Genomic DNA, 25,179 nt, shown 5'->3' with positions numbered 1-25,179 from the left:
CCGAGATACGCTGCCACTGTCCTCCCTCCCCGAGATACGCTGCCACTGTCCTCCCTCCCCGCGATACGCTGCCACTGTCCTCCCTCCCCGCGATACGCTGCCGCTGTCCTCCCTCCCCGAGATCCGCTGCCCTCCCTCCCCGCGATCCGCTGCCCTCCCTCCCCGCGATCCGCTGCCCTCCCTCCCCGCGATCCGCTGCCCTCCCTCCCCGCGATCCGCTGCCGCTGTCCTCCCTCCCCGCGATACGCTGCCGCTGTCCTCCCTCCCCGCGATCCGCTGCCCTCCCTCCCCGCGATCCGCTGCCCTCCCTCCCCGCGATCCGCTGCCCTCCCTCCCCGCGATCCGCTGCCGCTGTCCTCCCTCCCCGCGATACGCTGCCGCTGTCCTCCTCTGCCCCCCCTCCTCGACTTACCGGAGCAGACTCCCGGGTGTCTTCAGGGCCGGCGAGGGACATCTACGCAATACGCGTATGCAACTTCCGGTACCGTTACCGGAAGTTGCATTTGCGTATTGCGTAAATGTCTCCCGCCGGCCCCGCAAGACACCCGGGAGTCTGCTCCGGTAAGTCGGGGGTGGGCAGAGGTAAAACGCTTAGATAACCTCCCATGCCGGCACCCCCCCCCCCCGTGGGAAGTGCTGGCAGGGGAGGCTGTCTGAGCGTATCGGGGAGAAGGATGCAGGTCCCCTGCACCGCTGCGGGGGATCTGTATCTTAACCCCGCTGCCTGCCCGGCGCCCGGGACTGCATGTCCCGGGCGTCGGGCGCTAGACCCCGAATATAGGCCGCACCCCCACTTTAAAAACTTAAAGTGGGGGAAAAAAGTGCGGCCTATATTCGAGCCAATACGGTAGATTATTGCACCCTGCTCAGCGGCGCAGACAATCAGTGATAGGCATCTGCACAACATTAGCAGCTACTTGCCTTCTGAAAGCCCTGGGATCTAGGGGGTAATGCACTGATAAGTCTGGATGCCGAAGGAGCCTTTGGCTGGGTCAAAGGGCCCGATCTTATTAGCCTTCTAATTTTTCGATCTCCTTTCATTAACCTTATTCGAAAATGATATGCGAATACCACCACTAAAATAGGAGTAAATTGTTTGGACACCAACGTAGTCTACATGGAGGGGGGTGCATGCCCACTATCTCCATTGCCCCCCAACTCATGGCTAAAACTGTGGTGGACCTGCACAGTTATGACACTTTGCAGCTCTGGTAGGGCAACTTTGGTTAAATTAATCAGCTTCCCGAGGTTATTATACCCTGCAGGTGTTTTTGACACCATCAGACATTAAATCATTAAATAAAAACTTTTCCAAGTTCAGTTAGGGGGAGACAAACAGCTGGAATTACTTTAACATCCACCTTTACAGATATTTACCGTATTGGCCCGAATATAGCGCAGGGATGGGCAGTTCATATCGCCCGACGCCCGGGACATGCAATTCTGGGCGCCGGGCGTGTGTCTTTTTTTTCTTTTTCATTTAGCCCTGCTGCGGCTAAGCAGCAGGGTTAAGATCCAGATCCCCCACAGCGCTGCTGGAGACCTGGATCCTCCTCCCTGGCAGCCGTGGACATCTGCGTGATGTGCGTAGACGACCTCCGCTGCCGGAACTTCCGCCGGCGCTTCTATGGTGGAGCACCGGCGTGACGTAAACTTTCCGGTGCTCCACCATAGAAGACCTGGCAGAAGTGCCGGCAGCTGAGGTTGTCTGCGCACTTGGCCATCAGCCGGCCCTGCTAGACACCAGGAAGTCTGGGGGTGCATTGATAAGTTGGGGTCTGGCACTTCTAGGAAGCAGAGTGGGATATCAGGGGGCAGAGTGGCACTTCTAGGGGGTATGAAGCATATCTGGGGGGCAGGTGGGCATCAGAGTGGCATATCTGGGGGCATAAAGCATATCAGGGGCTGAGTGGCATATCTGGGGTCAGAGTGGCATATCAGGGGTTATAAAACATATCTGGGGCAGAGGGGCATTTCAGGGGGCAGAGGGGCATATCTGTAAGTAAGGTGCATTATGAATTAAGGGGGGACCTTAAAATGGCTATTGGTCTGTATATAACATATGCTGACAAACTGATAGATACCAAAAATGTTAAAATACATGTATTCCTGTTCATTAGACAAAATACTGTTTTACCATTCCACTAATGTCTATTTTTTCATTAAAAATATTTTTTTCTTTAAATAAGCATCAAACTTTAAGGGTGTGGCCTATATTTGAGCCAATACGGTATAATGATCAGGGGTTCTCTCCAGATCTGTCTCTAAATTCACTACTATGTCTTTCATGCTGCTTATCACCACAATAAATGCTTTGAAACAGATGAGACTGAGATTGGGTTTGAATTGGATGGGCAACCCTCCCTTCTTGGGTATGGAACCGTGACTTTCAGGAACATCTGGGCCAATGACTATTTGGCATGCCAAGCGGTATATGTACAATGGATGACGCAAACCTCCTAAGTGCATCCTCTTGATGCACAATTATATAGAACACTTTCCTAATTTTTCCATTTCCCGTTTCACTTCACTTCACTGACAGGGACTGGCCCAATGGTCTGGAAAACTTATATGGAAAACTGCCCACAAAGCACATTCCACCAAATCACCTTACTTACCTACAAAGTAAGTGAGAACACACCTCACAGCCTACTGGTGTCTGTACCTGGAGCAAACACATATATTGACCCTTCAGACGCAATGAAGATGACATATGCAAAGTAGTGCCTTCTGCTATTTATAAACATATGCACCTAAAATTGGGGCAATATGTGTATCTTTCACCTTTGAAGCAATTTAGGATTGGTATTTGAGGTTAGGCCACTTGTCCCACATGTAATTTTCCTGTTTCTGGTCACACCAATAGATAATAGTTTTTGTGAGCAGGTGAGGAGGTTCTGGGTTGCCTTGGGTTGTCGGTTGCAGATGGTCTCGTCTGAAACGGCCATTTTAGCAGTGGATGGAGACAGGATTACACATTTTTATTATCACATAATATTAGCAGCAACAAGGAAATGTTGCTACATCAGTGGATACTTGTTGATTCACCAAACCTATCATTATTTAAAACTAAATTGGATTTTTTCTTCCGAATGGATTGGCTAGAAATGTCAACGACCAAAGAAAAGAGAGCAAAAATGTTAAGTTTCAATTAAGTCTGCTTTTAAGCTCACCTCCTGCTACTCCAGCCAATACGAGCTGGGCCGTCCATCCCAATCTCCTAATTCCGGGTACAATCTAACAGTTACACAGACTGGACATCATTCATATCAACACTAGTTTTTGCTTGATAGGAAGTGTGGGAATTCCGCCTCGTTACATACAACATGTGCTCGATACTTTACTGTTTCAATAATATGTTACTTGGCTAGTGAACATTTAAAAAAAAAAAAAAAAAAAAAGGACTATAGTGACATTACAAACAAAATAAAACCTTATAAGATGAAAGCATAATGGTTTTTTGAATAGGAGCGGCGGGTAAAACAACACAAATATGAAATGAAATACCCACGTAATGATTTGCATAGAACATAGGGATATTTATTTTGCGTCTATATGGGTTGTGGGACTGGCGGGGAATGCAGGCACTGTGCTAATGCTAGTGAGTAGCTGAATTCTCTGATTTTGAGGAAGAATCAGCACCAAAACTCATGGACAGCAGAATTCTGGCCCAATAACCTGGGAAGCATTATTTGTTTTACTTTACTTGCTTATGAGAATGCCACATTTACAACTGGTTACAGGAATTCTGAGGACCCTTAAAGGGACATTCCCTCCTTTGTTTAATTGAAGAATAAAAGCATATTTAATTTGTGTTATAATACTGCAAATGTGAAGAGGTGATTGACCTACAACCTTGTGTATTGTGTTCAATATCACATTCTCCTATACACATACACTAGCGCCTGTCAACTGTTTAATTATTACATTATTTTTTAAAATATATTTTATACTATGTGAATTGACACTACATGGATCCAAAATACGGCCAGAATCCATAATTAACAGCACTCACCGCTAGTGGAAATGCAAAAGTGCGATTATTCATTTATTTGATGTCCTGACAGCTGATTGTTGGTTACCTTTGAGTTAGATGAATTATTGGAAGGCATCTTGGATACCCATAGGCTAAGCTTCTAAACAGTTATGAAGATAATACAGGCTTCTTGGCTGCCGAGTGTACACTGGTTACACAATACAAATTCAGCGAGAGACACCGTAACATGAATTACCTGATCATGAGCATCTAATGATCAAATATTTTCATTCTGGCGTTACTAAATATCAGTGAGAATGTGAATGTAAAATAAACATGATGATTTGTACTAAATATGGTTTGACTGCTTACTTGAGTGAAGGCTCGTCTGTAAAAAAAAAAATCAAAATGAAATGTTAAATGGCAATAACTAAACCCAAACATATAACAACACCCGCGTATTATATGGAGCGCGGGGTCCTTGCCAATGCTCTACCACAATATAGAAAAATGAGAAAGACGAGCACAAGAATTTCAGTGTTCAACACTGCTTTAGTAAAGCAGGAAAATACCTACAAAGTGTGCATTCCTCCATATTTTTGCACTACTTGGCATTTAAATCTCTGACCTCTGAGGGCTACTTCCTTCTCATGAGGAGACTAGAAACGTGGCTTGTTGCCTTTTGCAGAATAGCCTAGTCCCTCCAAGCTCTTCAGAGCAGTCTGAGGGAAGGTGACTAGTCATGGTTGGTATAAGCACTGGGTGGGGAGGGGGCTCTAAGGCAAGCAACTGAATGGAAAAGATGATGAATGAAGAGCGGCGTGGAGTGAATGAAAAGACGGGGGGGGAGTAAAGGGGTGGAGGATCACAGAGAATCAGGGGGTTGGCTTTTATAATAAAAAAAAGCAGTTGCATAAGGCTGGGGAGGAAGTGCGCGGTCACGTGATCGGGCCGCGCATACACGTGCCCGCGCTCCTCTGATCAATTTCTCAAGGTGTTCTATCCACTGCTGAAGATGGCGACAGATTAAATAGAAAATAAAAGAAAAAAGCACAGCGGGGAGAGCTCAGCCTCGGAGCGCGGGGAGGAAGAGGAGGTATGGGAATATTCCGCCCCAGCAGCAGGATGCCTAGGGAGCAGAAGAACAGTGCCCATCAAAAGAGGAAGAGAAAACAATAAGCACGGTGCAGACACCTACCATAGAGAGGACCAGGGGACCGCGAGCAGCCCGCGATCAGCATGGGCAGCAGAGGCTGAGTCCGAGAGGTGCTCTACCAGGGGCAGCAGTCACACGGGGATGCTCTCACCTGGATTTGCTTTGGGTTCATAGGGGGAGGGTGGGGGATCTGCATGGGTTGTCCCTTGCACCCCCTATGGACTTCACCTTGATGTACTTTGCCCCGGGGGTAAATCTTTACAGAGGGAGGGGGGATCTTTTTTTTCCTGGTTAGTTCTCCTAGTATTGCTTGCGATGGCCAGTTCCTGAGTGACCCGGGCAGGGGCGGGCAGGGGAGGGGAAGGGGAGCTCCCATCCCTTCATCCACCATCCTTTATCCCTTCATCTACCCATTCCCGTATCCATCCATCCTTCCACCACCACAACCTGACATCCTTATTCTCAAGCCACCCGTCATTTCTCCTTCCTTTATCAGCCTCTCATCTTCTTGTCCACCCTTCCCCCTCCCCAACCCCCTCCCGATGATGCCCCTCTCCGCAGGCCCCCTCACGAGAGGCAGGTGACATTGTGCTGGTGGTGTAGGAAACCCACCACAAACATATAGGGGGTGGGGAGAGACTGACAGCACCCGGCCGCAGCTCCCCGCATTCTCCCACCCCCTAAAATATGATCAGGGGGGCTTGGATGTATCCAAGGGAAGATGAGGCCGTTTTAAAGATCTGCTGGGAACCTCGACACAGCGACAAACCGTGCGCCGACTCCGAGAGGGCTCAGAGATGGCGAATGTCCCTAGCCTCTCTCCTGTTCTTCACCGTCCTGCTGTCTAATCACCTCTGGCTGGTCTCCGCTGGGGCCAAAGCAAGAGGCAGCTTCTCGTTCAGCCTCCAGCCAGCCCTGGGGGAGCAGGCCAACTCCAGCATGCTGTCCCTCCAGAGCTTCCCATGGGAGGGCAGGGGGTGCTGGGACAACTTCCTAAGCAATCTGACCAAATCTGCTGCTCACAGTCCGCATTGCACTGGTGCCAGGTCCTCTCACCTGGATTATGCCTGCACCAAACTGCATTACTTGCAAAGACATCGAGGGTCTCTGTTTCCACCCTCTCCCCAAACCTCCTCCACCTCCTGGTCCAACCACCCTTTCTCTTTTTCCTCCAAGAGGAACTTTTTGAAGGCTTATTTTCGCAACCTCACCCTGTCCTTTTGTAATACTTACACCCTTCTGGATCTGCTGCTGGGCATGCCTAACCCCGACAGCCTGAACTGCAGCCTGGAGAAACTGATGGAGGACTTCGCAGGGGCAGCTGCAGCTTCTTCTGCCCTCCTTGAGGGTGAGGTGTGCAGTAGCTGTGTCCAAGCTTACCAGAGACTGGATCAACACGCTCAGGAAAAATACGAGGAGTTTGACTTTGTGTTGGAGAAATACCTGCAAGCTGGGGAGTACTCTGTGAGATCCTGCGTGGGGGACTGCAAGGTAAGGGGGGGGGGCAGCCCGTGCCAGCTGCTGGGGGGCAAGTGCAGGGAACACCTGTCTCCTGGGGTCACTATTTGGGGCAATTTATTTGATGTTCTAAATCGATCTATTGTGTGATTGGCTGCTGTGGCAAACATGGTCTGTTAACAATCGGAGTGCCAGAATGGGCACTTGCATAGGTACATTTGCCACTTGAAGGGTTAATTTAAAAGGTCATTTTGATGAGGTTACCGGGTAGAGCTTTACAGGGGGTAATGCCCATTTAGAAACACGCGGCGGGTGCGTATCGTGCTTAACCTTTTTGTATTGTCAGGATACACAGCTAATACAGAGGAGCGCACACGGAGGTCTTTGGCGAGAAGACGTATCATTACGTGAAGTTTATTTCCTACGTATAACCACCTCTCTGCCCGTTGTGTATAGAAAATCAATTAGTCATGGGAGAGGGGCAGTTATGGAGCCTCTGGCACGAGGTTGAGCAGTATGTTACGCTTGTGTTGATCAGTGTCAGATGTGTTCATGGGCCTATGAGATCTTCATGATGATAAATTGCCAGTTAGCGTGTGCAATATGCAATACTGTCTCTAGGGTGGTGGATGGCACAGACCAGTAGCTACGTGGACCCCTCTGTAGTAAAATGAGTATCTACAAATACACAGTTTGCTCCAATGTTCCGCCAAATAGGCGTGATTGTCACTGCGTACCTACAAAGTGTACATTCTGCCGCGAAATCTACACAATGAACCAACTTAAACCTGGCGCTGTGTGATTTGTACATGCTGCTGCGTTGCCTGAAAGACTGGCTTGCAGGGTGTTGGATTCACACGTGTCCTGTTTTAATTGGCTCAACCGGAAACCTTACCCCTTAAGTCCCATACAGGGCCGGACTGGTGGCCCTGGCACCAGGTGCAGCCAGCGGCTGGTCATGCGCAGTCGCATGGGCATAGTCAGCCATCCGGGTCTGGTCCTATAACGCACAATTTTACCTGTTATTTTGCTTTATAAAATGCAGGCAAGCCAACCAGCTCTGCCCGTTCTCCCCAAAGTGGGGATGCAAACTCTGTAATGGCTGTTCATTAATGGGGATGTACAAAGAACAAAAGGGTTCCTTACAGTAAGAACAAGAAAGATGTGGAATTCACTACCTACAGATGTTGTGCTATCAAATTCAATTGAAGTGTTAAATATTGACTTGATTCCTTTTTTTTAAACAAAGAAGAATATACAGAGATATAAAGAGTAACAATGCCTTGATTAATTAAAGCCTGGTGATCCAGTGAGATATCAGAGCAATTTTGGGGACAAGGCGGAATTTTTCCCCTTATTGCGACACAACGGCAAATCAGTGCAAATGTGGGGCTATGTCTTCTAGATCATCGGCAGGGTTAAACGTGATGGACCGGTGCCTTATTACTATATATATCTACAGGCAGGCTACTGGCCTTAAGGGCAGGTGTGTATAATATACTGACCCAGTTTTGCCCCCGGCAGGCATATTCGTGGCCGTTTAGTAGCCCTTTACGATTAATGATACAGATCGCTTTATATTCACTGCGCAGAATTGTTTAAGTAATTATATAAAAGGTGAGTACACACTTTTTTATATTAACTTACATGGAAAGTGTATAAATCTGTGCTTAAAAGTATGGATTAATCTCTTCGATATGCTGTACTGCGGCTAAATGGGTATTTGATAACCTTAATTACCCTTATTTTGGTTACAGAGATACTGTCACTGAAAGATAGGGTAAATGCAGTGAAACCTACAGAAAGTCTGTGCTCTAAAACGATCGCTGCCCTGCATCATATTATTTCTATACACCTGCCAAGTTGAAGGAGCCATCTTTTGTCTTGCAACTTTGAGAGTTGCATATCTATCTAGAAACAGGGCTGCTATTTATTTCACTGAATTCACTTGCAGCGGTTAAAATGAGGTTTCTGCTTTCCTGACATGATATTACTAGAATATTAACACGCACTCACTTCTGGGTGAAACCAGAACTTTTTAACAAGATTCTCCTCATTGGTAGTGTTTATGGTTAATCTAATTTAATAATGATAAGTACAAGTGGGGTTACTGGTCCTGATGGATGTTTTTGGTATCAGAATTATTAAATATTTATATACATAGAAAAAGATATATATATGATCGCTGAGATGTCTCCAAGTGTTGGTAACGTGTTACTCTAGTGTTTTCCATTTTGTTTTAATAGTTTATGTGGCCCAGAATGCCCTGTCTGACACTGGCCACCAGTCAATTCTGGGATATGCTGCTGATATACAGGATCCATTGCTTGAATTCAGTTCATGAAAAGTGGAGCCAGCATACTATTGAGAGGCACTTGTCTAAGACAGGCCTGCTGTAGATAGAACTAATAATACCAGATATTGACTGTAACTTTCATAGAGCTGTTGTCCTGTTGGCCTTTGACCTGTGTGCCCCGTTCATAGGAAGACAGTAGTATTCTATACAGGATCGTTTATTGTATAGGAACTAATAGGGCACGGTACCGTAGTAAGCCCGGATGTTTGTGTGCGTCCTGCAAATGATGTAGGGAAACTGGCTATATAGACTGCCCCGCACTGCACCTCGACTAAATACTGCCCCTTGAGCTCAACTGCAGTACTTCATCCAGGTGTCATAGTTTGGTGCCTAGTATGGTTCTAGCCCATAGGCACCCATAAGCAAAAACGAACCTATGCACATCTTCTACGAGATGATCCTGCGGTTCTAAAGGGACACTCATAATGTTTCTACTTTTGTAAGAGTTTGCAGCAAAAATAAGGGTTTGTTTTGCTTGTGACGTGGCACTAGAAGTTACAAAGCAGTGCTTTACGGCAGCGGGGGGGGGAGGGGTCGGTGACACAAAATGTGATCAAGTTTATAAACTTGAGCACAAAATCTAAACATTTTCTACAAACACCTCGAAAACACATAGAGAATTGACCAAGAAGGATAGTGGTGGTGTGTGCCGCTGAGCAGCCAGTGCATGGACGGACCCTGCGACTCTTTAATGAGTTCTTATACCCCCCCAGCTCAGCTAATGAAACTTTAATTTCCTCAATTGACATTTGTACAATTCGTGGTTCTTGTGCCAGGCAGACATGGTATGTGAAAAACGCTGAGATTGGTTGACCTGTGGCCCCTCTTACCAGCCTCTCTCTGTAATGGGCCACTCGGGCTGCTGCCTACTACAACAGAAAGCAACAGAAACCATGGCAACTAAAACCGCCTGCCAGAAAATGCAGACGCCAACTCCTGCATTGCAATCAGCAGAGCCTGCTATCTGTACCAGAGGGGAAGAGGGGGAGGAAGAGAAGAAGGGAGACACAGAGGAAGAAAACTAAACAGGAAAAAATGGGCCAGACACACAAAGATAACAAAAACATTGCGATAATCAAAAGGCATATACTAACAAATACAGAGCAAATGATAGCATATGAAACTTAAAATTATTACAAAATAAGAGAAGAGCATTGGATCGCTTTCATTATTATTGGTGTGTTGTGGATCTGTTTTTTTCCAGGGTTTTACGATTTACATTTAGCACAGATAAGACTGAACATTGTGGTGGTCATTTACACTGTTGTTTTCTAGGCGTTTATGAATTATCTAGTAAGAGTTCTTGGAAAGGTTGGCCTTTGTAGACCTTTTGTCACCGTACGTTTCCTTGACCTGCAACAATAACACTCCTGATGTGCCCACAATTTATTCCCGATTTCCAGTTATGTAATGGTAGGTGGTGGTAACATCAGCTCGGCTTTATCACGTTGGACATTCAGACCGTTTAAAAGAATGCAGCCACCGTTCCTTTCCATTTAAACATCGCCATTCTCCATTATTATTAACATGCTCCGTATAGTTTAAGTTTAAAATTGTAAATAAATAAGGAAAAACATTACAGCTTGCTGGTAGTATTGTGCAGAGGTCTGGAGACCATCTTCAGAATGCTATAGACAGTCTGGAGAGCAGGGCTACCAAAATGGTGAAAGGTTTGCTGGATAAAATAATAAATTATTTATTAGTCTTGGTTCCAACTCTCTCACTGCACCATTATGAAGGGCCAACACTAGCAAGTTCTCCAGCAAGAATGACTGAGCTGGCCCTGCATAATGCATATTTCAATGTGTTAGGAGACATTAAAAAAATCTCAGTGACTACACGTTATACACGGCCAGCCAAGGTTTGAGTCTTTACAGCAGGAATAACGGGCGGACTAGATGGACTGCATGGTTCAGGATAGACCTACTAAAGGCAGTATTTGGTAATAGTGGGCCATAGCCTGTGTCCCGACAGTGTTTCTGGCAAACGTTTCTAGCCATTCCACTGCATATTCCTTCTCTGAAAGGTTACAATTGGTCTAATAAAGAGTTTACGCCATTAAATGTGAACACGTTGCAAGATTTATCCATTATTATTTCAAATTTCCATGTGAATTGATTTTATATTTATTGTGGATTTTAAGTCAAGACATCATTTTGTGATAATAAACTATTTCATGCGAGGCAATGGGGTACACAGAATTGTTTCTAGTGCCCACCAGCGTATTGAATGCCCTTGATACTAGTATAACGGGTGATTAAATCTAAATTCTGTAAAACAAAATCAGGCAGCATGTCTTTGGTCAGGAACATAATCCCACCAACGTTATTTATTTATTATGAATTCAGACTTCCTCGTAGTTTCCTGGAATATAACCCAATGGAAGCGCGACTGCCTGTATGAGGATGTAACAAGCAGTAGATAAATCCTCACAGTGGCAGTCCCTCTGCTGCCGTACATGACGCTGAAATTTTGATTCAGAGCTCAGGTTCACAGCTGGGGTTTACACAAACACAACCAGCAGTGCTTCCAACATTCAGATTGTGGGCTAGGTCGGACGAGCCGTCAACGTCTGACCACTGGGTTGATCGCAAAACCCGCTGTAGGCTAGAATCGGCGCTTGCTAGTTTAATAAAACACGGATAAAGTCTTTATAGGTTGCAGAAATTAACCTTCAAGGCAAATTTGTAAGTTAACTCAATAATGTAATCTTGGTCAGAGTCAGTTTATGACTCAAATGATGTTTCACTTTAGATTCTTCACTTCAGAGACAATTTGCTGTACCAGCTGCTTTGGTTTTTCCCCAATTACGTTGCAAAAGCCAGTTGCAAAGTATGATGTAATGATGATGTCTTCATTTGTTGAAGCTACCTGTAGTCATTTGTGTAAGAAACATGTATTTTAAAAGTAACCTGGGGGAAACGAGATGTGTGTTAAAGGTTATCATTTTCCGGGTTGGGAAGGGAGAATACTATTTTCAGCCATTATTCCGTTGTACGTTGTTCTCCAGCGTGACATGCATTCTAGATTCTGTGTGGAGTTGTGTTTGTATCATTACCACCTAGTCTGTCATTCATTTCATTCACAAAGCCAGGGTATATATTGTCGTTGCTTGTAATACCGCATCAGCCCCTCTGCTGATAATAATCGATAGGAATGTAGCAGAACCTGTTCCTCCCACCATTTATGGGTTAGAAGTGCTGACCCCTGGAGCAGAGGTTAATAGATAATTTTAGATGGGATATTTTGGAGTCATAAATAGATCAGTTTTATTCTATATAGGTAAGCAGATGATCCATCACGTTTAGCTGCTTTTAAACAGAAGTCTTGCATGTACAGTTGAGAAGCTCATCAGATGTCTCCACTACTATGCTGCACTGGGCCCATTTTCCCCGACTGTGTATAACACATGTGGTTAGCACTGAAAAGGTTAATGTAAGAGGAACTACAAGTGATTTGTAGGGATTTGGAGATTTTACATGGCATCTTTTCTGTTTAGGCCTTTTTTTGGCTTCCCATCTTTATATTTCTGTATAAGAGGACTTCCCGGAGTAGTGTCTTTTAAGAGGCAACAGTGCCAATGTATATTAGGACTACTTAGGACTATTTTTAGGGGTTTACATCTTCGTCATTTATCTTGAACAGGGAACGATGTGGAATTCTGGAGACGGCATATTAAAATACGCCTCGATATCTATACCCCTTTTAACCATGTAACTTACATATTGTATGGGGGGGGATAGAGCTTTGGAAGGAGTAGCATTCGCTTTATTACAGCTGCACTATTGCTTAATTTTCAGCCCTGAACCTGCTGACACTTATCTATTACGGTACTTTTCTAGTACGTTATTTTCTGGCCATTCTGTATATATATAAATATATGTTTTATCCATCATACAAGTGATCTGAATGGATGAACACATTGTATTGATCCATCAAAGTGTCAGCATTAGGGGCCGTATTTATGAATGAACACATTGAGTTTATTCCCTGCCTGATGGAAATCTTTAATGGGAACGTTTGCCAACTATACATATGTGATGTATGCACTCTGATGTAAACATGTCATTCATTTATATATGTGTGATATACATTTCATTTTTGAGTGAATTAATTATTTGACTTGTATGAATATGATATCAGATACTAATATGCCTGCCACTCTTAAACTGACCTTCTATAATGAACGTACAGCTAAGCCATAATGGTGACATAATTTAAAGGACTTCATTGTTGTTGATCTGTACCACCAGATGTTTCTGAAATTCTGATATAAGTGAAGAATATGAATCATGTCTCATCTATATACATGTTCTGTGTAGAAGTCTTAGTCACTGACCCTCAGACTGCCTGGAGCATGTTTTACTCCGTCAGTTCACTGCTCCTGTGCTTTAAGTACCTTCCTGCTTGATGCGCAGGGTTTATATTGCAGTCATGCAGTCAAACATGTTTAGATTGGCCTGTGTTGCACAGAAATATGAAAAGCGTACATAACAAGGATTTCCATCCAAAAACCAACAGAAAAATTATTCAGACCTCATACTTCCCAACAGGCCCGCTTTCGGAGGACAGTCCCAATTTTCGGCACTACAGTGCCCCACAGTTATATATATATATATATATATATATATATAAATGTATGTATGTATATATATGTATCACATTGAAGGTTTCATGTAGGCCAAATCACAAGCCACTAATGTTGTTTTAGGTAAAAATCTCTTTTTAAATAAAAAAGTCTTTACATTAATATTTCCCAAAACTGTGCTGAGTGTAGATGGCCACACATGGTTTTAAATGCTGGCACAATATTCTTATAGTGTTCAAGATATATATATATATAACGTGAATAGCTGTGGTTGAACTTTGGAATGTCCCATGTAGGCTATAGGGAGCTCACTCCTTGGCTTGTGGTTTCATGAAGTCATGGGGCTAGCTACACTCTTTGGGAAGTGGGCAAAGAGTAGGGAGAAAATGGGCATTGCCAAATGGAACTTCCCTACTTGAAGAAAGAATGAAAGGACCCGATGAAGCAGAGCTTTACCTGGAGACTCCTGGTCAAACCCAGAGAGTATACAGGTACACCAATCAGACAGATTACCGTATTGTCCCGATTATAGGCCACACTTTCCCTCTAATTTAAATCTTTGAAATAATCAGGTTTTAGACATTTTCAGTGTCCCCTACCTTTTCCGCAGGCCACTTCCATGCCTCAGTCTCCTTTCACGCGGCTCGCCCTCTTCTCATGTTTCGTCTTCTTTCTTCTATCTTCTGCTTGTCCGCGTGTGTTTGGTTTTCACTCCCTGCGCACTTTTGCAAAAGGGTGGAGCTTCTAGGCACAGCCATTCCTCCAATTGGAGGAACGGGGGAGAGGCTGTCCCCATGACTCCGTCCTCTTAGGGTATTTCCACAAAAGAGCTCTTATGCGGAAGTGCGCCAGGAGTGAAGACTGAACACACGGGGACAAGCGGAAGACAGCGGATAAGGCAGGGATACATTTAGAGAGAGAGAGTGAGAAAATACTTTACATTTTCTTTAAATTAATATCTAACTCTAGGGGTGTGGCCTATATTTGGGATACTATGGTATATAGACCTTGCTTGCGGCATTGGATGCGTATTTCTTTGTTTATGTTAAATTATAGTTTCTGTTTTGTTTGTTGAAATTAATATAGACAGCCTTTGTAGGGGTGGGATTAGAAAAATGGTGATAACATCAGGTGAAGACATTGTTATGCTTGTTGTGCCAACTTTTGTCCCTGATTCCATCCTTCCTAAAGTCAATTCTGCCTCTTACTTTTAAACGAGATATCCAGCTTTTTTACATTATAGTTGTTTTACTGCGTTGTGGTCTGTATCCACAGTCCTTAGAACATTTTGGCAAATAGTCCACAAAGGTAATTTTGTCGGTGTAAGAAATAGCAGGTACTAATTCACTTGTCCCTACAAAAGCATAACTTTACATGGAAAACTTGAATTTTCTAATTGATAATAACGAGTGATTAACCAGGCGAACAAGCAGATGCCTTAACAGTTGACTAATCATGTCCATTAGCATCTACTCTAAATATATGCTAATGAGTTTGTGATGTGCATGAATATACTATCTCTCGCAATCATGTATTTTTACATAACTCTGTAAGGGTGAAGGAGATTTCCAGTACGAGTCTGATGTAAAAACATCCCTTTCAGATGCTAAACTGGCAGCAAGCTTTATTGTATGTGATTTGGGGACTTGCGTGAGAAAACAAAGAAGCCAAGCAGTAAAAGTAAGCAAAACCCTGATTATAAAAGTAGTTTAATGGAAAAGCACAGTATTTTCCTTCCCTTGGTACCACTTTGTGTGGAGCCATTACAGATTTGCATATTTCTCTGTTTGAAAAGTGCAAATGATATAAACTGCTGGTGACCACCGTCTACCTCACTTTAGTACAAAATAGTAAACAAAACAATGCTTGGGTGAAGGGAAAATTATTTGCAGGCTAGACCGGAATATCATGTGATAATGAGTTATCATAAAAGGATTTTTTTAAAAAGTATGTTTAAGCATACCTCCCAACATCCCAGGTTTCCAGGCATTGTCCTGCAGCCCCACTGTCCCGCTACTACAGGCAGTGTAGAGCATGGGCTGGTTGGGTTGATCCTTTCTGGCACATCATATCCACTGGCCATCTTCTTAAGAATAATTTTTGAGTCCCTCAATAAATCTTGGCATCTTAAGCTGTGTAACATTTCCAGGATCTCACAGCTAAAGCTTTGGATGCGTTCTTAATTATATCCTAAATTGATTCCTGTGGCCTTCTTCTAATTGGCTCCCTCTCAGCCACTATTCCCACTGCAATCAATCCTCAACACCAGTGCCATATTCATGCACTGCTCTCCAGCTGCTCAACTTTGCAGGTCCCCTCACTGGCTTCTAGAAACATGCGGAAAAACATTCAAAATATTAATATTTGCATCAAATGCACTTAACATGTAGCCCCCATAAATATTATTTGTCTTATTCAAACAGGGCAGAAAGGACCACATTATACTTTCTCTGTTTACATATTTAAGTTGAAATGTCAAGATATATTGTGTCACATTCGATCTCCTAGAAAGACTTTAACAGTATTATTGTTTCAGAAATGGATCTTGATATGATTGTAGTGACTATTATTAAAGCAAGATTAGTGCCTCAGACATCCAGCACTAGCACATGTAATTTTTGGAGGGCTGTGTGTGTGAAACTGAGCGCCCTAGGATGCAATGTCTACACTTGTCAGGGGTACCCACTTACCCAGTCTGCAGCAGGCACCTCCGTGGTTCCCTGAAGCATTAGGCCCAAAAACAATGATTGGGATCATCGCCAGCACTATAGGACGTGCATGCGCTTACTGCACCCTTTTATTGGGTTTGCAGCAGAGACATGGTAAGGCTCACGAAGATGACATCACACAAGGGGCGGATTATTAATCAAGCACGGTATAAAAGGGACAAGCAGGACTTTACTTAGTACGCAGTTATTTTGTTGAAATTGCAACAGTCAGATCCTGATCCTGATCCTGATCCTGATCCTGATCCTGATCCTGATCCTGATCCTGATCCTGATCCTGATCAATTCAGTGGCAAGTAATAGTGGTCTTTAGTCTTGCTCTTTAACCTCATCACTGCTGAAAGTATTTTTGGTCTTTGTTTCTCCTCATTAACCCCTCCATTGCTGACTACTTTCCTGAACTTCCGTCTACTTGCTTTTGCCAATAAAGTAACTTATTCATATTGCTGTTATTTCCTGCATCTTGATATCCTCACTGTTGATCCTAACACTGCTACTTGACTGTTCTAGGTGCAGGGGACTGCCTCACACCCTCCCCATGCCAGAATGACATGATCGCACTAATCTTACTTTATGAATGGACATCCCACTGTTACAGTGAACACAATGCTCCATGAAACTCAGTTTTCCAGCATGATTCATCACTCCAGAGAAACCATATTTTTCACTGCACCAGAGTCCAGTGGCGGTGAGCTTTACCCCACTCCAGTCCACTTAAAAATACCATCATACACCATAACTTAATCAGATAAATAAACTAACCCTGGTACTGGTGTACTGCTGCAACAAATTATTTGTTGAAGCCACTGGTGTTCCCGCTAGCACAGTGGCTACCAAACCTGCCCTGCCTTATCATTGGGGCACCTGCGCCCAAATGCTTGCACTCCACGAGAAAAGCCATACCTCAGATAGCCTGCTCCTGCACTATACCAGGGCAAAATAAACCATATGAATGATAAACCAACCAGCCATCCATGAAACAGGGCAGGCAGGTGGGACAAATGTCATCACAACCTAATACACAATTTTTGTAGGGAGACTGACCTAATATTACCCCTTATAAATGCATTGAATTCCCACCAATGTCCACCTACTGACCAAGAGTTGACTCCTACCCAAATTAACCCTTTAGAGACAATATTGTATACCCTATCCTTCCCAAGTCATGGAGCCCTTGCTTGGATTTCATCCCTCTCAGGGCTTATTCTTGAGTCTATGTATGTCCCATCATCACTGTCACCAGGGTCCTTTCAATCCAACTACCTATAGACATACAAACTACACCAATATATTAGATTGCTCAGCAATTATCAACTATCATTTTAAAATGAAATTAATATTTTTTATTGGATTTTATGCAAAGCAGTATTACGCACAACATTCTATCGAGACTTGAGTTTAGGTTTAATGTAGTCTCGGGTGCAGGTGTGGTGCATAGAGAAGTGTGTCAAGTGATACTTACATTTGCTACATTGATACTTATTTTGATATATTTTATCTATTGATTCCGCTTTAAACAGCATAAAAGCACAGGTGCGTCCCTTTAGGAGAGGTTCTTGAACAGAGCCAGGTTTCCTGCTTACAAGGATGACACATCAGTTGTATTAGTGTGCAGACAACTGGTTCACAAATAATTACATGTGTAACCAATGTAATTATAAGAGTACAAAGTGGCTAATGTGTTTGCCATATGCTCAAAATTTATAAAGAGAAAACAGTAACCCCAACAGAGCACCATCCTTAATAACTACTAAAGATATAAGTTTATTCATTTTCATCCCTCTTCCATTATGCTGAATTGTCCTGGATTTAAATGAAAGCCTATGTGGGAATATTAATGAAATCATTATTCCACATAGCTAAATAAATCTCTCTAATTAAACTGCGCTTAACATCTACATTACCATTATATCAAATTCAAAGTACCTGTGACCAAGTCTTGTATATCTAGGTGGCTACATGAGGAATCAATATTCTTTATTGAAATCCAGTAGATTTGAATTTTTTTTATGTTTATTTTTTGTATATATACAGTCATAGTTTGACTTACTCCTCACCATATTTCAGATTTTGGAGACAAGGAATGATCTCTGAAAGGTAAAATCTATTTGTCAGGGGTTTGTAATAGGTTCTTGCAATATTTCTTGGCAGCTCCGGCAATATAGTGAGGTGGTGCTTCAGATATATCGAGAGTAAAATCATGACAATGTGGAAAAATTCTCATTGTTCAGATAGACCAGCAAAACAACCAACAACCAAAACCCAACATATCAGCCTCAAACGTGTAGATAGCATGTCCAGTTTTATAAAGCTTGTGTTTGCTCACTTGCATATACATAGCTAAGATATATTTATCTACAGATTGAATTCAATGACAGTATGTTGGCAACGTCACAAAAGTGTTGGCCAAAATAGGATGCACATGAAGCCCAGACCAACTGTAGTTTATAAACCCTCTAGGCGCTACATTTGCCAATTTATTGGCTGCCATGTCATGCAGATGAAGCTTAATACAAAGTGTCAATGTATGGTTTATTAATTACAGGAACAGGTTAAGCTCCTTATCAAATATGCCAGTTATCCATTTAAAGGGATCTTGTCTAATTCGCATGGAATAGAAACGAAAAGCAGATTAAGTCATAAATGTATGCTTTATGGTTTGAGTGGTCGTTACCCAGGTGTGTTTGTATGTTTTTTTTTTAGAAATAACTTTTTTAGAAATCTAGAACATTGAGAGGAACTAAGGGTTTTGCCAGCGAGACTTAACTTCTTGGCCTCATGCCCTAAGGTGACCTACATCAGAAGCAATATGATCATTCTAGCAGCGAGGACGTGAAATATTTATAGCTATATTCAGTCAGATATATGAGTTAACCTATTCTCTTCCTATCCTTAGAGCGTATCTTCGTTCAGTAATATTAAAATATTTTACACATTTGTGAAGCCTCTGGCCTCTCATTAGTAGAAACTGCAGATCCGTCCTGAAGAAAATATTAAATACACATATTTTCTTAACTGATTCAGAAAGGCAAGAGTACTTTGCTAATAGTAAAAAGTTTTTAAAACACAAAGAGACCCCTGTTGCCCCATTGAATTACTAAATTAAAATCTAGCTTTCTTATGAAACAGTTCTAGGAGGCTTGCCAGTACAGAAAACGTACGGATGGATGGCTCCTGCCCTTGTTTCACAGGTAATGCAACACTTCATACATATTGGTCAGTAACATATTAAATGTATATGTATCCTGAAAATAGGGCTCCTTCTGCAACCTTATTCACGGGACCAGGTGTGACAGACACTTCAAGGATGAACAAGCACAGGTTGACGATTCAAAGCCAAATTTATGGTCAAAACTAATACATGTTCCATGAAACAAAGAAAACAAAGTATAGCCGGATAGCTGATGACAGTATAGGCTTCAGCACACCAAGTAGCTGAGTGTACTAGGAGAAGGTGCTTCTTATTAGCCACAGGAATACATTCACAGCCAGCAGAATAACATCTATATGGACAAATATGGACATCTGAACATTACACCAACAGGGTCCCATTGTATTTTAAATGGACATAATATGTAGTTGGTCCGCCCATTGCAGATATACCAGCATCCCACAAGGTTTTAGAGTTTTAGGTTTTAGAATTTTGACCAAACTTGTTCGATAGGGTTGAGGTCAGGGTTCTGTGTGGGCCAGTCAGGTTCTTCCACATCAAACTCATCCAACTTTGTCTTTTTAGAACTTGTTTTGTGCACAGTCATGCTGGAATAAAAAGGGGCCTTTTCCAAACTGTTCCCACAAAGTTGGAAGCATAGCACTGTCCAAAATAAGATTTTGGACAATGCCATGCTTCCAACATTGTGGGAACATGAGAATGGAAGCTGTTACAGCTGCAAAAGGGGGATAAACTATATATTAATGTCTATGTATTTAGAATGTGAAGTTATAAAAGCTCCTGTTGGTATAATTTTTGGCCATATAGTATAGTATAGTTTGGCCATCGAGTGACAATCACCCCTTCTTCAACCAGGAAAGGAATAAGGTGTTTGAGTTGGGTAGGGTACTTAGAAAGAGAGGCACCTAAATCTACGGCAAATAAACATGTCAGATTTGTGCCATGACTGTCTACCCTTTTGCCATAGCATACACAGGTGTGGTACTGAGAGTGTCTGTAGACAAGGTATGCAAGCATGTACTGTATCATACCCCTGCAATGCAGCTACAGGTGCAGGAGAACACTGACATCTAAATGCATGTTGATGGGTTACAGTCATACTGCTTGTTGTCTCACATTGCTTACTACAAAAGAAGAAAGCATCCACTGGAAAGGCAAACAAATGGCGCTTCTTCGTAGAGTGCCAATAATTTAGCTGAGGGAAAAGCATCATTGAATCAAACACTGGGTGATTCGCTGAACCTTAATATGACTCCCCTTTTAAGTATTCTTTGTGTAGGGCCAGCTGTACCTTTCCCATTGGACAAACCTGTTGGGATTGGCCATTCACAATGCATACTCCATTCACCTTGAACTTATGGGTACATGAATAAAACCAAATAAGCACCTAATTAGCTTTATCAGAATTTTATATTATTTGCATGCACAGTAAAGTCACAGTAAATAGGTATTGATTGAAGTGGGTTGGTACATAATCATTGTGTATAACTTGATTCCAATGAAACAACAGACGGAAATAGAATGTTATGCAAACTTTCCTCCCCTGTAAATGAAACAGAAAATTATACTAATTACAGTTATGTTTTAAACATAAATATGATTATGCAAAATTTTAATGATAGCTTTAAGGAAAGGCCTGTGTGAGCCCTAGTGAGTCATTCACTTGCTTGACATTTTGATTGCTCCACCTGAGTTAAGACATAAATTTCCTTCAAACCTTTGAAGTCTATGGGCCCCTGTGGACTCTTTGCTCTGTCATGCTTAGGCACTGATTAATCCGATTGTGATCACCTAAGGACCAGCAGGCTTGAGTCAAATCGAGGTGAGAAGTCAGGATATCTCTTCACTAGTGTGACCATGTCGCCCATTTTTCCAGGAGATGCATACATTGACCAGGGCAGCTACCCAGCTACATGTGAGATGTATAACCAGGCGATTAAATTCTTTCTTTGGGCCACATCTTTCAACAAACGCGCAGGTGGCTCATGGTTGCATCATAACTCTTTTCATGGAATACGGTCATATCCGTAAGCCTCGTCCATGTGGTAACTTTGGATAGATGGCAAATGTATGGTCTATGTCTGCTAGACTTAAGTTAGATACTCTCCAGCATCAGACGCGGATAATTTCCTCTTAGCTTTTTTGCTAATGTGGCTCTGTTGGTTCTGACAGTAATCAGTGAGGTATAAGAAATGTGAGACATAGTGCTCTTTTTTTCCCTTTGATTGTAATGCATGAGGCTGAAGTGGAGCAGAACTTCGGCTTGTCGAATATCATTCATATGAATGACGGCACTGAAACATCCTGAGAGGATGGCTCTCCAGGAATTAAATTGTAAAGTAAGATTTGTATTGATTAGGGCATAAATCGTTGTGCAATACAGTAGCATAGTAGTACTGTACTGCCTTTCTATACAAGTAGCCTGTATCCTGGTATCACCTGCTTTTTATCACTCACTGATGGGAATTGGATGTATAGAAAGATAAAGGATTCTGCCAGAGGGAGTGTAGGCGGCTCAGGCTGGAATTGAACTGACAATCTTACGTACTTAATACTAACACATTAACCATGACAGCATTAACTCTTTTCTCACCTAAATCTCTGCATTGAATCTGTGCAATTTGTTTTGTTGTTGCAAGGTTCAAGCCACAGTTCAGATATACAACCTGTTTTCCATCCTCCTTAGCATCCTTCTTTTCCTTGCTGGTCTGTGTAGTGAGCATTGCCTCTAATGGTAAAGCAATTTATGAGGTTAAATAATTCATAAGGCATGATCACTTTTGTATGGATAAATGCCAATTTAATGCTCACGGTCATCTAGGCTCACTAAAGGGTTAAGGAGAGCACTTGATAGCCTCATTCAGTCCCCATCAAAATGTCTCTTAGCGTCTCAGTTTCTGCCTGTTCCCATGGAGACGACAAGGGAACCTTTTCCGGCTGCAGATCTCCCTGCAGGGGGAGGGGGTAGCAGAGTAAAAGGGCTCCAGAACCAGCCACACTCTCTTTATTAATTCACTATTAGACATCCCAGGAGAACACTGGATGCCATATGGTGGGTAGTCGCACAAAGAGAAGCCCCCAAAAGGACACCTTTCAACTCCACTTTCCCAGTTAACTTACTGCAACACCAGTAGTATATCCTTAATGAAACATTGTATTTTTGGAACCCAGAATGTTTTTTTACATTTGGATTTTGTTATGATGTATTTATCTCGGATTTACGAGGATATAATGCCTGTGTCTGTCTCAAGCTAGTAGTGACTTGTCCTGCATGTAAAACCTTGACTAAAAAGTCTTGACTAAACTCTCCTTATCACTGGGTCTATGGCTAATAATTGAGTATTTCACACCTTCATTTGGATTCAAAAAATTTAGGAAACAGATCATTCACACCATGTAAAGTCTTCTATACACAGGGCTTTATCGGCTGTGTTGTAAGTAGATTATTCCCCTCTCACGGAAAGACTTTTGTCTTTTTTTTTCTTCCTTAAAACATATTGTTCCTATACCTTACGTTATGGGCCCTTACCTGCTTTTCTGCTTTGATGGACTTGCCTGATGTGATAATCAGCCATCAGTAGCTATTGCACAGCTGATGGGAGCCCCTTTTCTGTGTTTTACATAGTTCTGCCTACCCTTTTATTGGAAAAATGTCAGTGATGTAGCTGCTATAATAGGCCTGCATTTTCTAAGATGATCTTCCCGATAGAAATCTGAATCACACAAAATTTTGGGGTATGAAACCAAGATGGCTGCTTCTAGCAACCTTTCTTTGTTTGCTCTAACTCTATGGAAATCATTACACTGATGCAATAACTTCATTAAAACAATCTCTGCTGACATAAAAACAATGGACTTAACGTGCCAAATAAAAACACATTGATACTGTAGTAGATTGATTGTTTACAAGAGCAAACATGAGCAGACAAAAGGCAGAGCTGTGGTGGGATATGGTCCATTGATTAAAATTGATCCACTGTAGAGGTTTCACCTCTGGAAGAGGTACCAGAGTGAAGTTTGGATTTACCGAGGTGTAGTGTTTTAAATTTGTTGAGTTGTCAGTGTTATGGTGTTAATGTAACATTGGGCTGGTTACTGAGATGCTGGCCACCAAAGCCTCAAAGACGTACAATAACGTTGCCAGTTCTTATAGATATAGCTTCATGGCTGGGCCTCATTTGTCGATATCAATTCTTTCTCGAACCAGATGGTCTGCTTTTCAAGGTTATATGTGGCAAAACAACACTAGATTCACCAGGAATTATATTAGGGCATAGTTCTATAGCTAACCACGGTCCAGTTTTATTTTTATCCTGGTATTAACTGCAAGAGTTTGATAAATGGCCCTGAGGTTTACTACATCTTTCTCTAGCTGTCATGGTTTTATTTATCTCCTTGCCACAGGCCACGGACTAGAAGCCTCTGGCAGCTCTGCTGTTACATAAATATTGAAAAAGAAGAAAAAAAAGACAATACTTAAAACCTTAACCTTTATTATAGAATATAAAATGGCTTTTTAGCTGTACTACAGGCAGAGATCATATAGAATCTATCCTAAATACCATGGTCTCAGAAGATCTATTGTTACAGACTTAAATTCCCATCATCCATTTTTATGCCTTTGCTTTGCCGCATCTATCTTTACATTCCTTGCTGCGCTTGATTGCTATTAGTTCCCTTCTTATAAACACTGAGAGGGTTTCCCAATGAACTAGCAGTAGATTAGCTTGGTGGATTCCCCCTTTCATGCTAGCAATAATGCGCCTGGCACCGTCCCTGCAGCAGCTCGAAGCTCCTGGGGATAACATGCCGTTATATACAGCAGTTCTGTGTGCTTTCCTTATTGCCAATCTCAGATTTGGGTTTCCCTCCTGAGCTGCCCGTGTTTCCTGCTCTTGTCGCTGCAGGCTGTTTATCTTCTAATGGCTCATGTCTGGGAAGCCTCCGCATCCCACTGCTGTGCTCCCCCCCTCCCGTTTGGTACTCCCCCATTATTGGCTGCGTTGCAGCTCTGCCAGCGTAAAATACCTGCCACCCTCCCGTCTGCTGCACACAGCCACGTTTCATGTTTCGAGCACAGACTGCAGTACGGAAACATCACAATGCAGAATGATAGCAGGTGCGCAGCAGATACACAATGACACACAGGGAAGGAGACAATTACTGGTGCTGACATGGCATAATGTAGTTGCCCACACATTTACTGTGTTAATTTATTTGTTCTACTGCGAGACAGGTAAATAACATCAAATCCGGTGTTTCTATGCCGATATGAAATAGAAATAGTGCCATTTAAAGAAAGTACATGTTTTAGGACAGTCAACCTTTACCTTACATCGAGTAACCACGTTGCTGCCAAAGGACAGTGATGTATGACCAGTCGGGTGACCTCTTTTATTTGAGCCAATATATATGAAGGAATCATTCCACGAGCCCCAAGGATTTAATCAGTATTTTAGCTATTCCACAGGGTAAAGGGTGAGGTGGAGAACTGCTGTGCTCCATGACTCCCCATGAGGTTTTATTATTATTATTATTATTATTATTACGAACCCCATCCCATTCAGAAGAAGAATGGGGTCTATACTTCTCAGGGGGGAAATTATTAGCCCCCTACTACACAATGGCTCACTTGCCATTGGTTGATAAAGGGCTCCTGTAGTGCTCGTTATTTTATTATTTATCTTTTTCATAAATTAAATATGTACGTGCAACTTAAGCAAGGCTTTACCTATGGTATGTGTGGC

The 25,179-nt window shown here is 42.7% G+C and overlaps 1 protein-coding gene across 1 annotated transcript; it reads left to right on the top strand.

Annotated features, from left to right (window-relative positions):
- The first annotated feature begins 5,837 nt into the window (after positions 1 to 5,837).
- Positions 5,838 to 9,971, top strand: LOC128503837 (NALCN channel auxiliary factor 2-like). Its single transcript, XM_053474032.1, has 2 exons — positions 5,838 to 6,623; positions 9,780 to 9,971. Exons 1-2 carry the CDS (start codon positions 5,838 to 5,840, stop codon positions 9,969 to 9,971), a joined length of 978 nt encoding a protein of 325 aa, XP_053330007.1.
- The last annotated feature ends 15,208 nt before the right edge of the window (positions 9,972 to 25,179 follow it).

This window comes from Spea bombifrons, chromosome 8 (genome assembly GCF_027358695.1).
Source record: "Spea bombifrons isolate aSpeBom1 chromosome 8, aSpeBom1.2.pri, whole genome shotgun sequence".
In the NCBI taxonomy this organism is placed as follows: domain Eukaryota; kingdom Metazoa; phylum Chordata; class Amphibia; order Anura; family Pelobatidae; genus Spea; species Spea bombifrons.
This window is presented reverse-complemented; position numbering and strand designations above follow the sequence as displayed.